We start from the raw sequence: 27,722 nt of genomic DNA, 5'->3' as shown, positions 1-27,722 counted from the left end.
CTTACTTTATATCACATGATGAATAACTTCACAAACTTGCAAGTAAGTTTAAAAAATCATTTTTTTCAAAAAGAAACCAAAAAAGTAAAAAAGTAAACAGAAAGAATATTTTTCACTTTTTAATTTCTTTAAAAGATATTTGACAATTTAAAGCATAATAATGACACATTGTGGAATTTATGGCCTATGTACAGCTGTTTACATTATTGTAGTAGGTATGCTAAATGCAGGAAACTTTTGAAAATACACTAAAGAATATAGAGAAAAGAATAAAAATTACCTTAACCCCCAAGATATCACCACCATTAACAACATCTTAAGATGTTAAATTGTAGTGAAAATATGTTGAAATGACGAAAGCACATTCAGGGGAGAATAGCATCATAGATGGTGGGTCAGGGAGAAAGGTAGACTTAGAGTAGAGGTTTGATGGTTAATAGAACACGGTCAAAAAGAAGCAGGTTTGCTGACATGGCTAAGTAATTTAAGTGCATGGTGTAGTTAGGAAAAGATGACCCCCAAGGCTACCTTAGCTTAAGCCCTTAAGACCATGCAATTCAGTTTTCTCTGATTTACTTTGCAGCCTTCGGAGCCCAGTTCAGTTTCTCTCTTTCTTACTTTTTTCCCTCCTTTCTTTTCTTTCTTTCTTTCCTTCATCTTTCCTTTCTTTTTCTTCCTTTCTTTCTTTTTTTCTTTTTTCTCTTTCTTTCTTTCTTTAGTTTATTAGCCCCATTTAGTATCTAAGGAAGTTTTCTCTATTGAGAAGTGACTGCACCGATAGACCAATTCTGACTGCTTGGTATGTTATATTTCTTTTTTTTTAATTTTTATTATTTTTAAAATATAATTTATTGTCAAATTGGCTTCCATACAATATCCAGTGCTCATCCCAACAAGTGCCTTCCTCAATGTCCATCACCCACTTCCCTCCCTTTTTTAATTTATTTTTTAAAATATAATTTATTGTATGTTTCTTATGCTGAGAGATTAGATTGTTTATTTTTCCCAAGGTCCTGATCACCTTTATCATGGTAATTTTAGATTTGCAAGATTGGTTTGATTTCCTTTCTTTTCTATCCTCACTTTAGCCTTGGATAGAGCCTGCCTTGCACTTTGAGGAAATTGTCATTAAAGAAGTAAACAACAGGCCATCCTGTTAAACAAGAGACTATCCATCTGTGTGCAAAGGGAAATTAATCATTTTGGTCTGTTTAGAATATTATGATTGATTCTAGGCATGCTTAAGCCCCATCATGGTACAAATTGGGAAAAGGAAATTGCAATCGTTAATTTTACATGTCAATTTGACTGAACTAAGGGATGCCCAAATATATAAAACACTTTCTCTGGGTTTGTCTGTGAGGGTGTTGCTGAAGAGATTTGCACTTGAATCAATAGACTAAGTAAAAATCAGCCCTCATCAATGTGGGTAGAAATCATTCAAACCTCTGAGGGCCTGAATAGAACAAAAAGGTGGAGGAAGGGCAAATTCACTCTCTTTCTTCTTGAATTGGGACATCCATTTCCTCCTGCTCTTGGACATTGGAGCCCTTGATTCTCAAGGGCTTCGGACTCTGGAACTTATGCCAGCAGTCTCTCAGACCTCAGGCATTTGCACTCAAACTGAATGATAGCACTTGCTTTTCTGGCTCTCCAACTTGCAGATGGCATATTGTGGCATATCTCAGCTTCCACAATCCCATGAGCCAATAATAAACCTCCTATAACTATATATCTATATCTATTTATGATATATCTATGATATACCTATCTTTATATCTATATCTATCCTATTGATTCTGTTTCTCTGGATAATATTGACTAATACAAAGAAAACTAAAGGGGGAGAGGGGACAAATATCATGTATGTGGGATTGGAAAGATCAGTGTTATAAAAATGTCAATTCTAATTGAATTGATCTATGTATTCAACCCATTCTAATAAAAATACTAGCAGGTTTTGTCTTGTTTTTGGAAAGCAATAAGCTGATTCTAATATTTATATGGAAATACATAGGGCTAAGAATAGCCAAAGCAATCTTGAGAAAGTAAAACAAAGCTGAAAAACTTAGATTTCTGGATACTGAAATTTATAACAAAGCTTTAGTAATTAAGACAGTGTGGTATTGATGCAAAGATAGAGAATAGATCAATGGAACAGAATAGAGTCCAGAAATAAACCCACATTTGTACAGTCACCAGATTTAGAACAAAGGGTGACTTTGTAATGCAGTGGGGGAAGGGATGATCCTTTCCATAAATGGTGCTGGGTCAACTGAATATACTTATGGGGAAAAAAATAATCCTGAACCTCTATGTCACAGATTCATAAAAATAAATTCTGGTTGGATTTTAGATCTAAATGTGAAAGGTAAAATGATTAAGCTTTTAGAAGCAAACACAGGATAATATCTTCATGATCTAAAGTAGACAATATTTCTTAAAGAGGACCAAAAAAAGCACCACCACTGCATTGCACTATATTAAATCGAGATTTTCGGTTCATCCAAATACCCATTAAAAAAGCAAAAAAGATAAGCCAGTGCGGGAAAAATACTAGTAAAATTTATATCTGATAAAGTACTCACATCCAGATTATACACAGAACTGTTAAAAATCAGTGAAAAAAAGGGGGCAAAATACTTGAACACACCTTTCACAAAAGAAGTTATCAAAATGGCCAACATAGAAAAAAGTGTTCAATTTCATGAGTCATCATGAAAATGTGACTTAAAAACCATAAGGTAATATGGCTGCTTTCATCAATATGTTTGAAATGAAAAAATCAGACAATGCTAGGTAATGACAAGATATGGATGAACCGGAACTCTCATAAACTGGTGGTGGAAGTGTGAATTGATACAACCATCCTGAAAATGGCTTGGCACTAAACAACCACAGCTGGGCACATGCACAGTCCAAGAGACTGCAATTTTACTCTTAACTATATATGCAACAGAAATGCAGACTAATTTTCCCAAGACAGGTACAATTATATTTCTATCAGGGTTAAATGTAAGGGCCAACAACTAGAAAGAAGCAAATTATCCATCAATAGTAGAATGCATAAAAAAGTTAAGGTACATTCTTACAATAATATATCATACAGCTATGAGAATCAATGAACAGCATTACAGAGGACTCCCACAAACAGTGTAGAGAGAAATAATTCACTCACAGATGGATGCATAATATACGTGATTTCAATCACAAGTTTCAAAAATAAGTGATACCTAATCTATACTGTTAGAAGCTAAAATGGTTACTTGTGGGAGGAAGGAACTTGGATAGAGCACAAAAGAGGCTTCTAGGGTGTACTAGCAATATTTGGTTTCATGATCTGAAACACTGACATTTTTTTCCTTTTTTGTCTCCACTATTTATTTTCCCTTAGATAGAAAGCAAAGTTTGTCAGAGTAAGTTTGTCAATATAAATTTAATTAAGAAATCTTAGATTGAGTCTCTTGCCTCTGAATAATCGAAACTTACCTGAAGTGGTTTGTAAACTCTAGAAAAAGTGTGTAATTAAGATTAAACTTCAAAAATAAAAAGCTTAAAAGAGTTGTTTTTCAAAAATCATACCTCCAATTATTAAAAATTACAAAAGCACTTTGACTACAATGCAATAAAACTAGAATTTGAAATCAAAAGTTTACACTAGTCATTTGAAAATACATAAAAGCTAATATTAAATAACTAGTAGGTCAAGAGATAATAACAATACACAGAAAATAAAAAATAAAAATAACCTAATATGAAAGATATGGTTTAAGGTATTTTAGAGATAAATTCACAGTCTTAAAATATTTCCATTACTCGAGACAGAGATGGATTCCAAATTCATCTCAGAAAGAGCCCAGTTCTTTTGTCCCCAGTGCTAAAAATAGGCCACATTTCTGTGAGACTTCCAAGACCTCAGCTTCCTGCTAAGAAGTTAACTAATGAAGGGGAGACCCACAGGAAGTAAGAAATAGTTGATAGCAGGAAGAAAAAATATACAAGAAAAAGAGGGAAATTGAAGCATGGGAAAAAACTGTTTTCTAAAGAATAGTGATTGATGATATACCAAACCTTCTTTCAGCGGGGCAGTTGTCCTTGGGCTCAGCCTAGGCTGGGTCTTTTATGAGAAAAGGAATGCTTTGGCCTAGAGTTATGTTGTAGCCCAGTGCATGAGAGGAAGGCAAGAACATCTGCCAGGCCCTTTCCATTCCTAAATAGCAGGCTCACATAGTCACATATGTCTTGATACTTAAAGTAAATGCATTTCATTCAATAATAATACAAAGCACTTACAGGAATTTAACTATGAATCAAATACTATTCAATTCTGGTCAAACCAGATAATATACTTCTGAGAGTGAAAGTCTGTTAGGCATTCTTTTGAGTTTCCCAAGTTCTACCCATTATCAGTTTATTTTTTATTTTTATTTTTTGAGAAAGAGAGAATGAGCATGTGTGCACGTGTTGCGGGGGGGGTGGGGCAGAAGGAGAGGGAAAGAGAGAATCTTTTTTTTTTTAAATGTTTTATTCATTTCTAGGAGAGAGAGAGAGACAGCGTGAGCAGGGGAGGGTCAGAGAGAGAGGGAGTGACAGACTCTGAAACAGGCTCCAGGCTCTGAGCTGGCAGTCAGCAGAGAGCCCGACGTGGGGCTCGAACCCACGAACCGTGAGATCATGACCTTAAGCGAGTAAGCGAGTCGGACGCTTAACCGACTAAGACACCCAGGCGCCCCGGGAAAGAGAGAATCTTAAGCAGGCTTCATACCCAGCATGGAGGCCTACAGGGGAGGGAGCTTGATCTCACAACTGTGAGATCATGACCCGAGCTGAAATCAAGAGTCAGGCACTTAACTAACTGAGTCACCCAGGCTCCTCCTCCTCTTCTTCTCCTTCTTCTCCTTCTCCTCCTCCTCCTCCTCCTCTTCCTCCTCCTCCTCCTCCTTCTTCTTTCTTCATTATCAGTTAGATAATCAGGTAACTACTCAGTTTAACTCCTTGGAGAACAGCCATCGCCAAATAACTGTTCAGTATTTTACCTTCGGCCTTTATGAAGAATTGATAGAAACTATTTTAATAAGAATGTGTGTTTCATCTTCTGGAAAACTGAATTGGAAGACATTGACATTATGTTTCTTAGTTCTTATAGAAGACTCATCCTTGAACCATCCTTGAAGGTCTAGTTCAGCTTCTCTCCCTCTGAGCCTCAGTCCCCAGATAGAATTAATTGCTTCTTCAATAGCACAGCCATAGAATTTGATGGGCATTTATAATAAAGCATTTAATCAGACTCCCAAGAGAGGAGGTATAATGCATATGCATCTTTATACTTCTGGTGCCAAATTTAGTAGGAAGGAAGTTAACATTTTTTTGAGAGCTTACACTAAGCATTGTTAGGAGCTTTTACATATCCATGAGGAAGACATTTAGTAATTTAAAAAATCTGATTGAATAGAATGGGGTTGTAGTCCTGTGAATAATTTGGTGTCTTTTGCCAAAGTGATATATTTTCTTTGATCAGATAGTGAGAAATATATAACCCATTTTCAGTTTGTTTCAATTATCTTGGCTACCAGAAAGCTCACATATAAATATAATGTTAAATTGCAGAAACCCATTTGTCCTGAATTCTTGGTATATTTACTCCCTCCACCTCCATATATGTGGTTTATGACCTCTGTTATTATTTTTTTTAATTTTTTAATGTTTTATTTATTTCTGAGAGAGAGACAGCATGAGCAGGGGAGGATCAGAGAGAGAGAGAGAGAGAGAGAGAGAGAGAGAATCTGAAGCAGGCTCCAGGCTCTGAGCTAGCTGTCAGCACAGAGCCCGACGCGGGGCTTGAACCCAAGAACCATGAGATCATGACCTGAGCCGAAGTCGGACGCCCAACCGACTGAGCCACCCAGGCACCCCGACCTCTGTTATTTTTTAACTGACTTGTCATATGTCTGATTTATTTCAAGTTACCCCAAGTTCTTCTTAGAAAATGTTGGAAAGAGACATTGTATCTAAAAGCAAATTTACAAAGATGTTACTAGAGTTTATTCAGTCTGACATTAAAATTAGTTCACCATTGATTGCTATAATTATTCTAAATTACCTCATGTTTTTCAATAATCATTTCATCAAAAATGTTGATATATATATTATCTTTTATTTTAGATAAGCTTGAGAAGCTATAATCATGTCCTGGTGATCTGTAAATAAAAAATATAAATTGTTTAACTTATTTTATCAGAGCATTATTCATAAAGAACCATATAATTACCTGCGTTCTTTTCTTTTACAAAGTGTAGGCTAAGAAAATGCTATGTATTTTGCAGATAACTATTATCTTTCATTTAAGCCAGTATGTGCTTTGTAATTTATCCTGTACCTCTCTTAAGGTAATTTCCATTAAAACTGTTTCAATGTCAAGCAGAAAGACTTTTACTATAGCCATCCATTGCAAACAAATTATCCAATGTATGGTGCATTAGGATTGTCCAAATACCTTAAATTCTGCTGCCTTCTGCTAGTTCCCACATATAGTTAAACTGTTCTTTTGCTCTCAGCTAAATATGACTGCTTAACCATACAGCTTATTTTCTTTCCTGCAATTATTTTCTCCAACTAGAAATTGGGATAGTGTAATGCATTTGCAAGCTGTCTGCTGATGGCTTACTTGACTGGATACATTTCTGGAGGTAGTGAAAAGAGAGTGTAGAACAGCACAAGCAATGAACTTTCTTCACTCTTAGCTACAGCTTGTGCATGGAATCTTGACCATGATCATCAAACTTCTAACAGCTCAGAGAAGTTAAATAACTTGCTTGAGGTAATACCACTAGCAAATGACAAAGCTCCTATCTGAGCTCTTTTCATGATACCAACTGCCAGTGATATTATTTATTGAAGCTTGTTGCTAAGAAACCAACTACTATTTCAAAGGATCTCTGACGGTTTGTGTAACTTTCTGAGACCTACAGCCAGTGACAACTGAAAAATGTTAGTTGAGATTAGAGAACAGTTTTAAGTTGAAGCTTCCCTATATTTTTAAGTGATACACTGACTTCCCTACCCTACTCTTCAAGAGTTCCCCTTCATGTTGCAAAGGCTTAAGACAGGAGGAGGCCATCAATACTTACAGCACTATGCGAGTAGAAAATGATAACTGTTAACCTCAAACATTTTTGAGTGTGTCAACTTAGCATGTCCCTTAAATCACTCAAGTCCTGCATTGTACTGCATTTTGTATTCTACTCAAACCTTACTCAAATTTCACCACAATTTCTCCTCCACAGTAGAGCTCTGAAGGCTAATTACTCTATGCTATTTATTTCTTATTACTATCTATCCTATTTGCATGTGGCCTTTATTCATTAAAATGTCCTATGGAGAAGGGAATAGAGCTTTGTATCTCAGGGAACAAAAAGTGGTAGCTGAATGGTCGTGCCTTAGCTGAACCCTCTGATCTACTTGGTTGAACTTTAAATGTGTTCCTGGCTTATCTCCCTGCTATAACTGCAAATACTCAACACCCTCCTTCTCTTTAGTTCACTTGTAAGTTTATTTATCTTACTATTTTATGTTCTCCTAAATCCATTTATTTAATACAGTGACACCATCAAAGAACCATGCAAATAGTCAGGAACCACATGATCTGCAGAACTTGAGGCAGCTGAACAAGATTGGTAGGAGAAGCAGGAAAGGGCACCAGGATGAGAGAAAGGACTTTGATAATGGATGTAGTTAGTAGGTCTGTATATTCCTTTCACTCCAGTGAGAGCTGAAGATACATAGGAAGTGACAACTGAAAATTGCTTATTGAGTTTAGAACAATTTTAAGATGTGTTTCAAATTTGTCTTGATCAGTTTACCTTATTTCCAATAACAAAAGCCTATTTACATAGATTTAGCATCGAACATAAATCTTGAGAAAGACAAACAAACCTGAAGGGATCCAACTTCCTGATTTCAAAATACATTATACACTATACAGTAATCAAAATATTATGGTACTGGTATAGAGACAGACATACAGACCAATGGTACAGAACAGAGAGCCCAGATATAAATTCCTGCATCTATATCAGGTCAACTGATCTTTGATAAGGATATCAAAAGTACACAATGTGGAAAGAATAGTCTCTTCAACAAATGGTGTCAGTAAAACTATCAACATGCACAAATAATCAGATTGGACCCTTGTTTTACACCATACACAACAATCAATTCAATCTGGATTAAAGACTTAAAAGTGTAAGACCTAAAACCATAAAGCTCCTAGAAGAAAACACAAGGGAAAAGCTTCAAGGCACACATTGTGGCAATGATTTCATTTAATCGATATGACACCAAAGCATGGGCAATAAGAACAAACAAAAAAAGCAAGTGGAACTACATAAAAATATGAATCTTCAGCACAGCAAAGGAAATAATAAACAGAGTGAAAAGGCAACCTATGGGATGAGAGAAAATACTGGTAAACTATATGTATTATAAAGTTAATCTCCAAAATATATGAGGGACTCATACAACTCAATAGTAAAATAAATAATAATCTAATTTTAAAATATGCTGAAGGGGCGCCTGGGTGGCTCAGTCAGTTGAGCGTCTACTTCGGCTCAGGTCATGATATCATGGTTCATGGGTTCGAGCCCCTCAATGGGCTCTGTGCTGACAGCTAGCTCAGAGCCTTGGGCCTGCTTCACATTCTGTGTCTCCCTCTCTCTCTCTGACCCTCCTCTGCTCACGCTGTCTCTCACTCTCAGAAATCAAGACAACAACAACGACAAAAAACAAAGAAAAACATTAAAATATGCTGAAACTTGACTAGACATTTTCCAAAGAAGCTCTACAATGACCAACAAGTATATGAAAAAATTCTCAGGGCACCTGGCTGGCTCAGTCAGTAGAGCATGCACTCTTGATCTTGGGGTTGTAAATTCAAGCCCCAACTGGGTGTAGAGATTACTTAAAAAAAAATCTTTAAAAAAATGCTCGGGGCGCCAGGGTGGCTCAGTCGATTGGGTGGCCGACTTTAGTTCAGGTCATGATCTTGCGGTCTGGGGGTTCGAGCTCCGCATCCGGCTCTGTGCTGTCAGCTTGGAGCCTGCTTCGGATTCTGTGATTCCCTTTCTCTCTGCCCCTCCCCCACTCAAGCTGTCTCTCTCTGTCTCAAAAATAAACATTTAGAAAAAAATTTTTAAATGCTCAATAATTGCTAATATTAAAATGCTCACCAATAATCAGGGAAATGCAAATCAAAACAATGAGATACCACCTCACACCTGGCTGAATTTTTTGGCTTTGTTTTTGTTTTTAACAAAAAAAAGAAAGATGACAAGTATTAGTAGAGGTGGAAAGCTGGAATCCTTGCGCACTGTCAGTAGGAATGCAAAATAATGCAGCTGCTATGGAAAACAGGATGGAAGTTCCTCAAAAAAAATTAAAAACAGATTTACCATCTGATCTAGCAATCCCATTTCTGGGCATCTATCCAAAAGAACTGAACCAGGATCGCAAAGAGATGTTAGCACTCTGATGTTTATTGCAGCACTATTCACAATAGTCAAGATATGGAAACATCCTAAATGTCTGTTGACAGATGAATGGATAAATCTAGTGAGGTACACACAGCAATGAAAGAAATACTATTCCCCCTTATAAAATAAGGAAATTCTGCAATATGCAACAACATGGATGAAACTTGAGGACCTTATGCTAAGTAAAAAAACCAATAAACCGATCACGGAAAGACAAGTACTGCATAGTTCCTCTTACATGAGACATCTAAAATAGTCAACTTCAAAAAATCAAAGAGTGGAATGTTGGTTGCCAGGAACTGGGAGAGGGGAAATGGGGAGTCACTAATCAACAGGCATTAAGTTTCAGTTAAGCAAGATGAATAAGTTCTAAAGGTCTGCTGTGCACTATTGTACTTATAGCTAACAGTAATATACTGCACACTTTAAAGGCTGTAGAACTCATGTTAAGTGTTATTTCCACATATAAAAAAATGAGTAGACATTGAGTAAAGCAAATTATCCTCTGTAGTACTGGCTAACGTGACTGTAGGGTAGGAAGTCCAAAATTTGCAGGGTAGACCAGCAGGCTGGAGGCCCAGGGAAGAGTTGCAGTTTGAGTCCCCTAGGGGGAGGAAAGTCTTTTTTCCGTTTAGCCATCAACTGATTGGATGAGGCCTATCCATAGGTTAATGCAACGACATTCTGGAAAAGGGGAAAAACTGTGGAGGCAGTAAAAATGTCAGTGGTTGCTAGAGGTCCCAAGGGAAGGAAGAAGGGATGAACAGATGAAGCAGAGAATATTTTTAGGGAAGTAAAACTATGCTGTATGATAGTATAGTGGTGGGTTCATGTCATACATTTGCCAAAACCCATAAAATGTACAACATGAGAGTGAACTCTCAAGTAATGGTTGATAATGATGTGTGAACATTGGTTCATGGATTGTAACAAACATACCTCACTGATGCTGAGGGAAGCTGTATGTGTACATATTGTGGGAAGGGGGTATATGAGAACTCTCTGCACTTTCTACTCAATTTTACGGTGAGCCTGAAACTGCTCTAAAAAATAAAGTCTATTGATTTTTTTAAATGGGGAAACACTCAATCTCATTAGAAATCAGGGAATGTAAATGAAACCACATGATAATATCAATTTAGATCTATCATATTGGAAAACAATTTTAAAAATACAAAATATTATTGAAGATATGACACAATAGAACTTTTATATATTGCTGTTGGGAGTATGTATTGGCACAGTCACTAGAAAACAGTTTGGTATTATTGGTAACAAAGTGGAAGCTGAATTCAACTATAACCTAGCAATTCTACTCCTGGACATATATCTTAGAGCAGAGGTTCTCAAAGTATCTCCTGACTAAGTAGCAACAGTCACACCTGGGAACTTGTTGGAAATGGAATTATCAAGACCTACCCCAGACCTACTGAATTAGAAACTGTGAAGGTGGGCCTAGCAATGGTTTAAGAACCCATACAGGTGATTCTAATGCACAAAAACGTTTGAGCACTACTGTCTTAAAAAGAAACTCTTGCATGTGTGCTCCAGAAGACAAGTACAAGAATGTTCAGAGCAACATTACTTGCAAAAGAAAAAGCCTAAAACAGGAAAAATGTATATCAACAGGAAAAAGTATAAAAAATTATGGCATTTTAGTCCAGTAGGATACTACATAGAAGTGAAAATAAAAGAAAGAAGAAAAGAAAGGAGGAAGAGGGGAGGAAAGTAGCAAAGAAGGAAAGAAAATATGAGGTAGGGAGGGAGGGAGAAAAGCTATGAGATGAATCTCTCAAAATAACTGAGAGTAAATAAACAAGATTGCAAAAGATGATTCAATTTATATAAACATCCACAAGTAAATAATAAATAGTTTGGGATAAATAATTATGCTATAAAATCATAAAGGCAGGAAATGTTAATACAAATTAGTGGTGGTTACCTCTAGGGGGAAGGAAAGGGGATACAATAGGTACTGGTCTTCAAAGGTAATGGTCATATTTTATTTAAGCTGGATGGCAGATACACGGGTATACATACTATCAGTTTTCCTCAGAACTTACATTTGTATATACATTATATATATTTATACCTATCTAAGAAGTATTTCATAATTTAAAAGCTTAAAAAATAAATCCTATCTCAATCATTATTTTCGATAAATGGCATAAGAAAACAGTTTTGTTATTGCTCTTTTTTAGAAGCTGAGGAAAGTAGATTCTAACCTACATAAAATCTACTTTAATTTCTTCGTTCCAGCATGGATGAGATCCACTTGCAGTACTGGTTCGGTATACAGTGTGTTGAAAGGAAACTTCCACAAAAGGGTGTATAGTACCCTGAAACACATAATAAATACTGACTAGATTTTTGAAATATTTTATAAAGTTAGTAAAAGGGAGAAGGCTAGGAAATTACTTGGTTACTGACTGACAACTGGATGGCTTGCTTTTTCCAGGTTTTCAAACAACCATTAGTGGTTCACTCATTTAATAAATATTTATTGGTCCTATTCAATATCAGGTACTTTTCTAGGATCAAAAGATAAATGGAACTTACCTTTAAGGATTGTACAGCCTATAGTATCCAAAAATCTATAAGGAACTCACCAAACTCCACACCCGAAAAACAAACAATCCAGTGCAGAAATGCGCAGAAGAGATGAACAGACACTTCTCCAAAGAGGACATCCAGATGGCCAACAGACACATGAAACGATGCTCAGCATCCCTCCTCATCAGGGAAATACAAATCAAACCCACACTGAGATACCACCTCATGCCAGTCAGAGTGGTAAAATGAGCAAATCAGAGTACTCTAGATGCTGACGAGGGTGTGGAGAAACAGGCACCCTCCTACACTGTTGGTGGAAATGTAAACTGGTACAGCCCCTCTGGAAAACAGTGTGGAGGTTCCTCAGGAAACTAACAATAGAACTCCCCTATGACCCAGCAATAGCACTGCTAGGAATTTACCCAAGGGATACAGGAGTGCTGATGCATAAGGGCACATGTACCCCAATGTTCATAGCAGCACTCTCAACAATAGCCAAAACATGGAAAGAGCCCAAGTGTCCATCAACTGACGAATGGATCAAGAAGACGTGGTTTATCTATACCATGGAATATTACATGGAAATGAGAAAGAATGAAATCTGGTCATGTGTAGCAACATGGATGGAACTTGAGGGTTTTATGCTGAGCAAAATAAGTCAGGTAGAGAAGGACAGATACCATATGTTTGCACGTATAGGAGGATTGGGAGGAACCTACTGGAGGACTGTGGGGGAGAAGAAGGGGGAAAAATAGTGGGAGAGAGGGAGGAAGGCAAACCATGAGAGACTCTTGAATGCTGAGAACAAACTGAGGACTGATGGAGGTAGGGGAGAGGGAAAGGGGGGTGATGGGTCTGGAGGAGGGCACTTGTGGGGATGAGTACTGGGTGTTATATAGAAACCAACTTGACAATAAACTATTAAAAAAGAAAAAAAGAAAAGAAACGACAATGTCTAAATACAAAAAAAAAAAAAGGATTGTGCAGTCTATCAGGGGAAGTTAAACAGGCAAACAAATAAAATTGCAATAAAATGTGAAAAATAAAAGAAATATATTCAAGGTATAATAGTTACTCAGGAGGGCCAATGATTAATTTTCTGAGATAAGGACAAAGGGAGCTTCCCAGAGAAAACATGCTTGAGCCCTGAAATGTTAAATAGTAAGTTTCATGTGGCCAATAATATTGATTGGTAGGTAAGGGCCAGATCTTCATAGATTTTTGTAGGTATTCTAAAGGAGCTTATACCTTATTCTAAGACTCTGAGAGCAGGGGAGCATAGAATGAATTGGTTAGGATTACATTTTATAAAAAGCACCTTCATTGTGTTATAGAAAGTCAACTAGAAGTTCAAGATGCTAGAGATAGAGAGGCCAGTTTGGAGCCCGTTGCAATTCAGGGCAAACTCAATCAAAATTGCACTTTATAGAAGCGTTATTAAATACTTACCTCATTTAAGATCTCATCTGAAGATACTGATTTGACTGTTTCCTTATGTCTGAGGCGAGATACGGATGATATCAGATAAGTAGGCAGATCCAAGTCTCTTCAGGAAAAACAATTTAGAGGTAAACACTTTAAGTAATTTTAACATTAGTGTTGGTGAAAATCAATAGGGTTTTGCCTATGTTCATGGAGATAAGAATTCAGTTACCCTGGATGTTACAATTTTCTTTGTATCTTCTTATCATAGGTGGTTAGAGCTAAACATTTGATAATCACTATTCTAGAAGACTAGCTCCTAAGTGTGGAACTATGGATTGAGTCTAGTCAGGTCCTTAGCAAAGGATAAAAATAAGGTAAGTGATACTTAGAGATCATATCCTTCCTATTTTAGGTGTTACAATGTTATATCTTTTACAATTTGATGATTACAGAAAATGGTGTGATTTTATGTTGTCCTTAATTCATAAAAGTTAGCCTTTGAAATGTGCATTTGTTTTGAGAATATCAATTCTATTAGATAAATAAGGATGCAGTTTATAAAACATGGGAAAAAGGTTTTATACATTAGGTTTTATAGATAATCTATAGATCAGTACCTAGTAAGCAAAATATTTTTCATGTGTAGAATTCATGGGATGTGGTAAGTATAAGACAAATAGAGCACATAGGTGTTAAAGATAGGAAGGGATACTTAATATTCCTGAGATACCTGGGCTCTAAATATCCATTATATATGACTCATACATGAGACTAAATATGTAAGACACTCAATATTCAGGATACACTAAATATATATGAGCATTTAATATTCATGATGCCTTAATTTGGCCACTAAATGGCAATATCTATTCTGGCCCCACATATCCTTGGTTCAAGAAACATAAAGAAAATCCACAGAATGCCTGCAGAAGAGTTGGGTTAGATCTGATTTTTGTGAAGGTCAACAAAAATGACAAGTCCCAGACAGAGCCTACTCTCAATACTGAGGGGGCCAGTGGTAGAGAACAGTGCAGTTGGCAAGAGCAGCGTCACAAGTTTCCACAACAGGGAATAGGGACAAAGGCATTTATTTGATATGTCACCCCAAAATACACATGCTAAAATTACTTTGCACATCTCAAACTTCTAAGAACTCGTAATGCATGGCAATGACAGTATGACTATCCAAATGAAGACTTCAACTTCCATTCCATTTCTGTATATGGAGCGTTAATAAAGTGCAGAGTTTTACACATAGGACAATATGGAAACTTACATTTAAGACAGAGCTTTTTAACTGTAAAAACTGGTGTGTACTCTTACCTATTAACTGTTGTGTTCCTGGTAGGAATATTGTAAGCCTGCAGTATTCTAACAAGAATCTTAATATCTCCATCACAGATAGTCTGTGGGGCCACCTTCTTCCTTTCTTTCCTCTTAGGCTTTAACTTTCTTTGTCGTTCAACAAGCTTACAAACTGCATGTGTCAACTGGCTAAAGAGTACAACAGTGATCATCTGCATATACACAAGATAGCTTTGTTTTAAAAGACATCAAATTTTAAACTTAATTATTGTAAATAGGGCCATTATTCTGAACCATATGTTCTCTGCTGTGGAGGGGAGACAAAGTTGTCTTAAACCCAAGGAAAGAAGCTTTGTTAGAGCACAGGAGAGACGCTATCCTCACTGTCATGTTATGAGAAAAGGTGACTGCTCCGTGCCCTTTGGGTCGGTGGTCCAAGAAGAGACGAGGAGAGGTAATTCCACAAAACATGATGTTTTTTCAGAATATTATTCATTTTTTAGGAATCACTCTCTTGAAAGTGGTTAGACACTCAACTTTTCTACATGGCTTTGAAAGAGGAGTTAGTTACACAGGCTGCCAACACAAATCCATGGAGTTATATGGCCACACCCATTTCCACCCCAAAAACTGAAAATAAAATACAATAGATTTCTGCATCCAAACCAATTAAAACCTTATTAGTAACACTAGGAATGTCTGCATGGCCCCAGGGAGGATTCCCAGAAACATGGCATCCATGGTCCTGGTCCCACCACTAAGTTTCAGAGAGAGAATGGTAGGAGGATTGAGTTCAGCCAAAGGCTCCCCCAACTGCTGCCTGTGGATCGCAGCACCCATGCATGGCTGAGGATTCTGTTTTGAAATGGGAAGATTATAGGCTTAGTGTGTGGTGCTGCCAGCAGCGGCTTTTCCAGTAGTGATCCCAGGACAGGAAAATCTTAGGACAAAGCTAATTTGGGACAAAAGTGTTTCTTTGCTTTTTCTTTCTTGCCCTAAAATTTGTCAATAAGAAGAGGGTTAAAAACTAAAATACTATTGGGACACCTGGGTGGCTCAGTCAGTTAAGCATCCAACTTTAGCACACAACTCATGGCTGGTGGTTTTGAGCCCAGTGTTGGGCTCTGTGCTGACAGCCCTGAGCCTGTTTCAGATTTTGGCTCTGCTCTCCGCTCCTCTCCCGCTTGCACGCGAGCACACTCTCTCTTTCTCAAAATTAACATTAAAAAAATTAAAATACTGTGCAATTGAAAATACATATCATACAGATATGTCCAAAATGCAGTTTTTAATAACAAAAAATTTTTTTTAAAAATAACAAAATGGGGTGCTTGGGTGGCTCAGTCGGTTAAGCATCAAACTTCAGATCAGGTCATGATTTTGCAGTTCATGGATTCAAGCCCCACATTGGGCTCTGTGCTGACAGCTCAGAGCCTGAAACCTGCTTTGGCTTCTGTTTCCCCCTCTCTCTCTGCCCCTCCCCTGCTCACGCTCTGTCTCTCTGTCTCTCTGTCTCTCAAAAATAAACATTTAAAAAATTAATAAAATAACCCAATATATTTTAAGTCACTATATTTCAATTTAAGCTTTGTAAATGAATCCTTTGCATATAACTTATTATTAAAAGGGAGAATGTAGAGAAATTTGAAGGCATTAACTTAAAGCTTTATATTTCATATTTAAATAATTTTTACTACGTACCTTGCAGATACAATTTCTTCATAATCAGCCACAACATCTGATAAGTTTAATTTGCTAACTTGGACAATTCTTTTCATTATCAACTTTCTCATCTACAAAAAAAAATTCAATTTATTTTTATTTATTTATTTTTTAATATTTTTATTTATTTCTAGGAGAGAGAGAGAGAGAGAGAGACAGCGTGAGCAGGGGAGGGTCAGAGAGAGAGGGAGACACAGATTCTGAAATAGGCTCCAGGCTCTGAGCTGGCAGTCAGCACAGAGCCTGACGCGGGGCTCGAACCCACGAACTGCGAGATCATGACCTAAATGAACGTCGGACGCTTAACCGACTAAGCCACCCAGGCGCCCCAAAAAATTCAATTTAAAGAAATAATAACTTCTATTTAAAGATTAAGTATTTACAATGCTACTGGTGCCACTAGTTTTCACTCTTAATTTTTGCAAGCAATGAATGGAAAGGGAAATTAGGAGGATTTCATAAAAGTAAATGCAAACATACTGATGATACTATTTGTCATTGTTACCTTTTTCAGAAAATTGGCAGAAGTAATCCTTTGTGCAGTAATAGAATTGACATCTGAAATGGAGAGATCCTTCTCTATCTGAGTTTCATATTCCTAAACAGAGAATTAAGTTAGTTTCACCTCTTCAATGTCACAGAGTTCAGCTATGATACATTGCAATAAAATATAAAATATTCACTTCAGCTCATGGATAGGAGACCCTGGCAACACTGGCATTGAGAGAAGAAAACTTTTCTTTCTGATTTTCTCACTGAGCATTAGCTAAGAACAGATTTTGATGCTTTTGTTTGCTTCTAGGATGAGGTCCATTAATCTTTTAAAATAGAGCAATGTTGAGAAAAAATATTATTCAGAAATTATGAAAAAATGTGAAGATGATTGAGAAATGTTCTCTATGCATACATTTACCCGGCAATCATTGAAAACAAAACATATAGGAAGTAGTATAGTATCAATAACTTTAATTTTTAATTTATAACTTTATTTGAAAAAAATTTTTTAAAGTAATCTCTACATCTAGTGTGGGGCTCGAACTCACAACCCCTGAGCCAGCCAACTTTAAAAACTTTTTTTTTAATGTTTTATTTATTTCTAGGAGAGTGAGAGAGACAGTGTGAACAGGGGAGGGTCAGAGAGAGAGGGAGTGACAGACTCTGAAACAGGCTCCAGGCTCTGAGCTGGCAGTCAGCACAGAGCTCGACGCGGGGCTCGAACCCACGAACCGCGAGATCATGACCCGAGCGAAAGTCGGACGCTTAACCGACTAAGCCACCCAGGAGCCCCATAGCCAACTTTAATTTTACATCCAAAAGTTGGCATAAGATTATTTGTCAGGCTGTGTCATCTATATAATTTAGAATAAATCTGCATCTGTTATATCTGAATTTGTGGGATACATCCCTAATGCACATGAGAATTGTTTTATATTAAGGATAACATCAAACACTACACAAAAATAATGAGGTAGATACTTTACAACTTTCAGCTATATTACAATGAACATTCTTTTATCTGAAAGTAATTTATTTGTTCTTCTAATTTTCTGCAAGATATCTTGAATTTAATTCTGTGGGTAACAACTTTTACTTAAAGATATACTAATATTTCATATCACTTCATTCTTTAAAGCATTAATTTATAGAACTTACTTAAATATTATAATATCTAGATATTAATTTTTGTTATATGTGTTACAAATATATTTTCCTAATCTGTAGGGTTTTAATTTTAATATCAAATTTATTAAGCTTTTCCTTTTTAATTTATACTTTGGGTGTTTTGTTTAAGAAATACTTTCTTGCTCCAGGATTAAAATATTCAGTTAAAGTTTTGCTTTTCATATTTTCCTTTTTAATGAAATTTTTTATTTCATTTTATTTATTTTAATTTTTCTTTATTTTTGAGAGAGAGAGAGAGACAGAGTGTGAGCAGGGGAGGGTCAGAGAAAGAAGGAGACACAGAATCCGAAGCAGGCTCCTGATCTGGGGTGTCAGCACAGAGCCCAACATGGGGCTTGAACCCACGAACCATGAGATCATGACTTGAGCTGAAGTCAGAGGCTCAACCAACTGAGCCACCCAGGCGCCCCTGAAGTTTTTAATTTTAATACCAGTATAGTTAACATGATTCATGTGTAATCTTCATTACACATGGTATTTATTCCTTTTCTGAGGTCTGAATTTGATTTTATTTTATGACCAGAACCACTTAACAGATAGACCATTTGTGACCATATCTCTGCCAAACATAAAGTTTCCACACATGCATAATAAGTCTGTTTGGAGGCCCTCTGCTCTATTTCACTGGTTTGGGATTGTATTACTACATTTACAAGTTAATTTGGGGAGGACTGGCATTCCTACAATGCAGGCATCTTACAATCTTCTATCAGTGAACATTTACTCAGATTTTTTTTTCTCATCATTCAAAATGTTTTATAATTTTCTCCATTAAGTTCTTGCACATCTTTTTTGTTAAATATATTCCTATGTATCTTAGAGTTTTTATTGTCATTGAAGGGTTATCTTCCTTCAGTTACATTTTTAGTAGGTTTTTACTGATGTATAGAATGCTATTTTTGTCTTTAGTTTTTCCTCAAATTTTTCAAACCTACAGAAAATTATCAAGAATGTTAAAATCCATATACTCATTTTCTTTTAAAAAAATTTATTTTATGTCTTTATTTTATTTTGAGACACAGAGACAGAGATGTGGGGAGGGGCAGAGAGAGAGGGACACACAGAATCTGAAACAGGTTCCAGGCTCTGAGCGATGCAGGCCTCGAACCCATGGACTGTGAGATCATGACCTGAGCCGAAGTCAGCCGCTGAGCCGACTGAGCCACCCAGGTGCCCCCATATGCCCATTTTCTTCATTAAGTAATTACAGCTGGGCCTGTTCAACATGGGTTTGAACTGTGCAAGTAAACTTAGATGTAGATTTTTTTGCAGTATGTTAGTGAAAATATATTTTTTCTTCCTTACAATTTTCCTAATAACATTTTCTTTCCCCTCTAGCTTACTTTATGGTAAGAATACAATATATAATAATATAACATACAAAATATGTGTTAATCAATGCTTTATGTTATTGGTAAGGCATCTAGTCCACAAAAAGCTATTAGTTCAGTTTGAGGGGAGTCAAAAGTTATACATGGACTTTGAACTGCTCAGGGTTCAATGCTCCTAACCCCCAAGTTGTTAAAGGGTCAATTGTGTACTTTGCCACATCTGCTTAATCTCTTTTATTATTTTGGTGAAAACAAAAATAACAAATTATAGAAACCATGATACCTCATTCCTAAATAAATTCTTCAGTATGCATCTTCAAAAAACTAAGGATTAACAACCATGATGCCATAATCTCAGACCATAAAATTAACAATTTCCCAGTATTATTTAATATTCATCCCATAGTCAAATTTCACCAATTGCCATTTTTACCCCTCAAAATCTGGATCTAATTACGGATCATGTTGCCTTTGGTTGTCCTTTTAGTCTCTTTTAATCTATAATACTCTGCCTTTGTAAAGAGATTAAAACAGTTGTACTTGCCAGACACACTGCAAACTTGATTGTTTTTCTTGTGGTGCCATTTAATTTGTTTCTCTAGTCTTCATATTTCTTGTAAACAAATTCATCTAAAATCCTGATTGGAATCAGGTTACACATATTTGGCAAGGATACTTCATTATAATGTGGTGTATTTTATACTGTATCATGTAAGAGGCAGTAATATCTGGCTGTCCTTTTTTGGTATATCAGTTTTCTATTGCTGCTGTAACAAATTATCACAGATTAAGTGGCTTCCAACAACACAAACTTATCCTCTCACAGTTTTGTAGGTGTGAAGTTCTAGTTCTCTGCCCCAGGTCTCACGAGGCTGTTATCAAGGTGTAGGCTGGCCAGGTTCTTATTAGGAAGCTCCATAAGGATATGTTTCCAAGCTCACTGACACTGTAGGCAGAATCCAGGACCCTGTAGCTATGGGACTGAGGTCTGATTCCCTTGCTGCTGTCAGCTGGGGCCCACTCTTAGCTTCCAGTGACCTGTCTCCAGTCTTTACAGGTAGGGGGGCCTCTATATCTCAGAGCCAGCGAACCACGTGTTGAATCCTTGTCGTGACAAATCTGATTTCTTTTGCTGCTGCAGTTTTTCCTCCAAGCTGGAAAAATTTCTCCACTTTTAAAGGCTCATATAATTAGATTAGGTTCAGTCAGATAATCTAGGACAATCTCCTTGTTTTAAACAATGTAACAGAACACATTCACAGGTTCTGGGGATTAGGAAGTGGATATCTTTAGGGGGCCATTATTCTGTGTACCACAATCAGTAAGATTAAGTTGGATCATTGAGTTGAGATGGTGGCAACTAGATTTCTCCAGTGTAGAGGCACAATGTTCTTTTTGCTATAACAAAATTAGCTATTCATTTTTAAATATGGATGTTATTTTCAACGAATTTATTAGTTGTGGTAGTTTGTTGTAGATTCTCTTGGTTTTCCATGTAGACAAATGTATTTTCTGCAAACAAAGGCAGTTTGTCTTTTCTAATTCTAATTTCTTTCTTTCCTTTCTTACTTCTTTTTGTCTTAATGTATTGCCTCTTATTGGTAAAGATAATAGTGGCCATCCTTATGTTGTTCAGGTTAATGGGAAAATTTATATCTATCTACTGAGTATAATATTTGTCTAGGAGCATATGAGGAAGTGGATTTCTGGTCATGATCCTTATATTAATTCAATTTGAGAATCACACAGATAGTAGGGTACTGAACCATAGTCACAGGACAGATTATAAGGAACAGGTTTTCCAGAACACTGAAAAGCTGGAGACAGAGAATTTGTTCAGGGACACTTGGGTACTGGCTCTATTTTTTTTCTTGAAGGATAATATGGCCTTGACTTGGGGTTCAAGAGCCAGATGAGTCCAATGTTTGTAAACTTTGCCTATTGTGTACAGGGGACTCTTGTTTGTTTGATTGATTATTATTATTTTTATTTTTGTTTCATTCTGTTTTGTTGGCAAAACCATACTCTGTGTGGACATGTCATAAGAAGCTTAATCCCCATTAGGGTTTCAAAGCCCAGGAAAAAAAAAGCATCAAAATTTGTTGCAGGTGTCCTGTCCTATGTTCTGCTCTGATTCTGTATGTTTCTGCATCCCTAAATAATTACATCTGAAACTCAATATAACCATCCAGTGGGTATGTAGGTGGTGCCTTCTTATCTCCCAACCTCTCCCTACAATTTGAGTTTTAAATATAATGAGTCTTATATAGTTTTGCTTGTATAACCTCTAAATTAGGGTACAAAAGCTAAAGGATGGCTGAGTGGCAACAACAAAAACAAACATATAGAATTCTTTACATTATTTTAAAAAAATGTTTATCTGTTTTTGAGAGAAAGGTAGAAAGACAGCACAAATTGGGGAGGGGCAGAAAGGGAAACACAAAATCTGAAGCAGGCTCCAGGCTCTAAGCTGTCAGCAGAGTCAGATGTGGGGCTCGAACTCACAAACTGTGAGATTTTTGACCTGAGCCAAAGTCAGATGCTTAACTGATTGAGCCATGCAGGTGCCCCTACGTTATTTTTTAAAACAACTTTTACTATATTTAATATTAAGTGGCCTACTGCAATTTCCTTTCAGTCTAGAACAAAAAAAAAATCAAAGAGCTTATTCATTTTTTTCTTATTGATTGATAATAACCAAAGTTAAATTAAAAAGCCCATTTTAACCTATTTTTAAAATAAACCTATTAGTTAAAAAAAGAAAAAATTAAGATAGATTTAAAGCAGTAAAAATATTAATGTATCATACACTAAGCCATATTTAAATAGAAACCACATACCTGGAAGAGAAAATCTGGAATCTCTTTATCATAGAGGGGTATTTGTTGCAGAAGGAAAATGTCTAATTGACCTGCATTTCTAAGTTGTAATAGCTGGAAACGTTTACTCTTTTTCATTTCCTCTTCAGAGACAAAGTTAAATTCATCTTGCAACTGTTCAAGACGAAAATACTTTGGAATATCCTGTCCTTTATGTTTCATGTACTATAAAACATAAGAAAGTCTTTACTTAAAACATTAACTTTTTAAATTAAAGAATTATTTCATAATCCTGTTTTTTCCCCTTCAACTGTGAGATGTGAGAGTTGCCTTATATGTAGGAAAAGGAGCAATGAATCTATACAAGAGATAGAATCTGAAAAAAAAAGAAAAAACAAAATTCAGCTTATATGGTCTCCCAACCCTTTTCCTTGTCATGACTTAAGTGAAAAATGAAAATATTTGTATCATACACTGGGTTAAAAGATGAGACTATTTATATCCGGTTGCCATAAATGTTGAGAGAGGATCAAAATTTCTGTACACCTGTAACCAACTGAGCTTGTGAGTTGGGGAACTCTGATCTAGGGAAGTTTACTTGCAATGATCAGTGCATTGTTTTATCCAATAAATGCACATGTGAGCACATGGTACATGTAAGGAAGAGTGCTAGCAGGCAAAGATTTATTCACTGTAGTTCTACTTGGAAAAATAAAACACAGAATAACTATAGTAAAAGGCAGAATGATATCAGAACCATAGAAGTTATAAAAAGAAAAAAAAGGTTAATAGGAAGGAAAAGAGCAAAGGGCCCATATTTAACTGAGGTTATCAGGGAAACCTTTATCAGACTTGCATGGTAGGTGAGATACCCACCATGGGTGCCCTTCTAGGTAGAGGGAATGACCTCCATAAAGGTATGAAGAATGCATGTTTGAGGCACACAGAGCAGTTCAGTTGGATTTAAGAAAGAGTAGAAGTGAACAGATATTGGAATCTGAGGAAACAAATGTGTCTGTAAATCATCTTTATATCCCTAGCATCTATAATACTACTGGTCCTCAGTAGTTACATAAGAGATGTTAGCCTGAAGGTTGGCCTGTAGGATGTACCACAGGCTGCGAAGTAAGGTCAGAGTACCAACCATCAGGCATAAACTAGCAATTATTTCAGTTGCTGAATTTCCAATTGCCTTTACAGTACTGTAACCTGGCTGAAAATTGTATCTGTCCTCAGATTTATCTTTACCTGCTTCCTGGTACCTAGAAAAATATAGCAAATTTGTAATATAAGGGAGTAGAGCTTAGGAAATAGACTATATTTACAGTATTGATGTTTGTTGTAACTTACCAGGATAAATTCCATTAAATCAGAATATTCTGGATTATTTGGATCAATTTTTACTTCATTTGCCCATTCAAAAAGCTTCTGTGCATTAATGAGCCATGGAATTCCAGGAACGCCTCTTGCATCTACATTCCTTAACACACTAACATAGAGAAAAGTATTTTGTGAATTTGCATAGGATATGCAGGTTGTGCGTCTGTTATACAGGGTAAAATCTACCCATTCCGGGTAGTTAAAGATGAAACCTATCCTTCCCCTGCATTTAGGGATAGAACAGAAGATTTAGATGTGATATCTCTCCTGGTTCTTCTCACATTCTAACTTGTATCATAGCTTTTTGATAAATGTTTACCACTTCCCTTAAGAGACAATAAGCTTCTTAACAATAACGGCTATCAATATCCATCTTTGCCATCTCCACCCTGTGTAGTAGCTAAAACATAGTAGATGCTGAAGTGAATAGTGCTTACTGAATGTACTTTGTAAATCCTGGGGATAGTAACGTGTTAAATATTTTCTTTCCGTAGGATGCACAATATTGAAATTTAATCAAGATGTTAGCTTTAGCAAAATTAGTAAAGTACATAATATAAAAAGAATCTTTAGGCCTTATCTTTACAGTTGAAACATAATATAGAGTACTACTGGGAAGTATTCTGCCAGAAGAGTATCTTTGGTCATATGAGGCCTTCTTGAGAAGTTGGAGAGCTCTAAGAGTCTAGACTCATAATTCATCCTTGGTGGTCTCAGCTGCAGGCTAAGTGCAAAAGAAATTCAATCCTAAACAGTACAGATTTCTTTAGAGCCATCAATTATCCGTTATTTAATCTCTCTCTTCATAGATAATTTGCCTCATCATGTGTAATTAGAGGGGTTTGGACTAGAAAATCTCTAAGATCCATTCCATAAATAACTCAAGAAATGTTCCAGTCCATAAACTGGGAGTCCAGAAATAGAGTTCTAACTCAGATTAAATAATGTCTTAATCCAAACATGGACACTATTTTATACTGTCTAGTTTCCATCAGCTTCTATTCATATTTCTATGATGAATCTTTAGAAGCTACTGCTAACAAAGCCAATGCCTTGTTTGAGAGGATGTAAGCAAAATTACAAATAGGTGATATATGAATATTTTTCCTTTCTTTAATTCCTATTTCTGTATTTGTATTTGAACTGTTTTGATATCTTTGTCACAAAAGATCTCTAGAGCCCAACACTGCTGACAATATCATATAAGAAATTTTCCTTCTCATAGGAATGGCTCTAGCCTAGGTCACAAAGCCTGAGGCAAAGCTTACATGTTATAAATTAGGGAGAGAAACTTACCCGATTATAGCCAAAAAAAAAAAAAAAAAAAAAGAGGTTGTAATTGTATTTCAATGCTGTCCCATGATTTCTGCCTCATGGACAGTAATAAAAACATAAGAACATCTCCTACTTTTTCTACAGTGATTCTTCCAGCTACCCCATAGGTGTTCAGCTGTGGGCTATGGCAAAATCCCTGTCACCTGTATTTCCTTCTCCACAACCAAATGCCAAGGAAGCAACACAATTTGGTGGCATTAAGTTTATTCACAGTGTTGGACAACCATACTACCTTGTTTTAGAATTTTTGTCATTCCAAACAGAAACTCTGTTAAACAACAACTCCCCATCCCTCAATCCCCTCAACCTCTGGCTGTCTCTATTAATTAAGTAAAAAAAAAAAAAGGTAAATTATTAGGGAGAAAAGACAGACTGTCTACAAAACACCAACATGGCAGATTTTTAAACAGGAATAATAAATCCCAGAAAATTATGCAATGCTAGCTTCAAAGTGTCAAGGGAAAATAAAATCAAAAATCAACCTAAGAATTTATACCCAAACTATTATCCAAGAATGAAGACAAAGGGGCACCGGGGTGACTCAGTTGGCTAAGTGTCAGGCTCTTGATTTTGGCTCAGGTCATGATCTCACGGTTGTGAGACTGAGCCCTGCATTGGGCTCTACGCTGAATGGGGAGACTGCTTAAGCTTTTCCCTTCCTCTGTCCATCTCCTACTCTCTCTTAAAAAAAAGTATGAGGACAAAATAAAGATATACAAAAACTAAACAAATTTGCTAGCCACAGAAACTGACTGTAAGAGTTATTAAAGGAGCAAAATTTCAGCAAGAAAAGTAAATGTAGAATGAAAGTGTGAAAGATAAACAGGTGCAAACACAAAAGTCAATCATGTCAAAAGCATAAGAAAAACTGTTTTGTAATTTAAAAATGAGTTAAATGAAAACTCTAGACAACATTCACTGAGATTAGAGAGGTGTGCTCAATGTGGTATTAAAACATCCCAAGATTTTCTTTTGGTTCATTGCTTCATCTCCAGCTCATGGATGAATGAATGAATGAATACATGAGTAAATCAGTGAATAAATGAAGACATTCTTTTGGATCTCCTTTGGTTCCACGCTCTGACTCTCATGAACCAGCCTTGCCTTTTGGAGCACCCATCCCAGGTTTCTGGAACCCCTTCTCAGCACCAGCCCTTGAGCTCCCACAACTGTAGAAGAGAGTTCTGGAACCAGTCACAGAGGCCCCAATTGTAAAGTTTTACTTCAAGTTAACTACTTTAGAGAGCAGTCTGGACTTTGAAACCTTCTCTTGCACTTCAATACCTGTTGAAATTTGTCTTCTGTCCTGATCTTTCACAGAATTGCTTTCAATCTTTTGTAAACTTGAATTCCCAAGTAAATGGAACTGCTAACTGCAGCATCACAGAAGCCATCAGAGAAAAATCTTCAAGAAGCTAAATGATGAGGACAGAGCAGTGAATATGGCCAGAAGTTCACGGGTAGCATTCAGGAATAAATGGGTTAAGTTAGAGAAGGGAATGTGTGATTTAAAAGTGGAGGCAATGTACAAAGATGAGTAGACCATAAAAATGAGGACTTGGACAGGAAAAATGGACAAGACAGGTCTTCAGGGTTAAGGGTTTTTTTGTTATTTATTTATTTATTTATTTTTGAGACAGAGAGACAGAGCATGAGTGGGGGAGGGGCAGAGAGAGAAGGAAACAGAATCTGAAACAGCCTCAGGCTCTGAGCTGTCAGCACAGAATCTGATGCTGGGCTCAAACCCACGAACCACGAGATCATGACCTGAGCCGAAGTTGGACACTTAACTGACTGAGCCACCCAGGCGCCCCTGGCTTTTTTTTTAAACAAAGAAGGCTTCTTGGATACCAAAGACTAACAGTTTAGGGAAATGGAAGAGTTAAAGATAATATAAGAGAAAAGGATCTAAAGATGTCAGCAGGATACTAAAGGAGACAAAGTTCCAAATTACCTGTATAAAAGTTAGCTTTAGAGTAAGGAGAACAAACATTTGAGTCCAAGGAAAAAGCAAAACTGGAATGAGGCAAAACTGGAAACAGCTGCAGTGGGGATTATGCTAGGGAAAAACTAAGAAATACAAGGAAACAATGGTTCAGAGTATTAAAAATTTACTCACCAGCTCCATAATGAATTACCTTTATTAATTGTCCATTTTTGTCTAAAATGCCCTTATTCAGGTCTCTAAGAAGATGACTTTGTTTAGTCAGCAAAACAAGGACATCGTTAAAATCACATTTCTGTCTACTTAGTTATTTCTGTCTCCTCTGATTAGAAGAGATATTTTCTCTTTTCTAAAGCCATAGCTATTCACTCGTGTTCTGGCTCAATATTTTCTGGACTGTGAAGGATCGCATTCTCTTTCTAGTAGACTTCATCACTTGTTCTAAGAAGATAAAAATTGCCCCAATTTTCAAGAAACCTATACTTTGACTCTATTGTCTCTCTTATTTTCAGCCTCTTCTTAAAACTTCTTGGTAAGTAATCTACACCCATGACCTCACTTTCCTCAATGTCAATTGCTGAGTGCTACTGACACTTTTTTATTTTTCTCTAAAACTACTGCCAAGGAAAGTATTTTTGAACCCTTACTGTGACTCTGGCCATATGCCACTGGTTTTTATACATAGTGATCTCATTGT

General features: G+C 36.4%; 1 protein-coding gene across 1 annotated transcript in view; it reads right to left on the bottom strand.

Annotated features, from left to right (window-relative positions):
• CC2D2B (coiled-coil and C2 domain containing 2B) overlaps positions 1–27,722 on the bottom strand; it is a 98,068-nt gene that overhangs the window by 23,235 nt on the left and 47,111 nt on the right. Inside the window, exons 17-24 of the mRNA XM_039230186.1 lie at positions 23,716–23,854; positions 22,387–22,590; positions 17,038–17,130; positions 16,512–16,603; positions 14,829–14,999; positions 13,530–13,626; positions 11,757–11,866; positions 6,101–6,197 (exon numbers count right to left, since the gene is read on the bottom strand). Of these exons, the coding sequence (XP_039086117.1) occupies positions 6,101–6,197; positions 11,757–11,866; positions 13,530–13,626; positions 14,829–14,999; positions 16,512–16,603; positions 17,038–17,130; positions 22,387–22,590; positions 23,716–23,854 (1,003 nt within the window). The remainder of the gene's footprint in view (positions 1–6,100; positions 6,198–11,756; positions 11,867–13,529; positions 13,627–14,828; positions 15,000–16,511; positions 16,604–17,037; positions 17,131–22,386; positions 22,591–23,715; positions 23,855–27,722) is intronic.

Source organism: Hyaena hyaena, unplaced genomic scaffold, assembly GCF_003009895.1.
Source record: "Hyaena hyaena isolate Hyena2069 unplaced genomic scaffold, ASM300989v1 scaffold_44, whole genome shotgun sequence".
Taxonomy (NCBI): Eukaryota; Metazoa; Chordata; class Mammalia; order Carnivora; family Hyaenidae; genus Hyaena; species Hyaena hyaena.
This window is presented reverse-complemented; position numbering and strand designations above follow the sequence as displayed.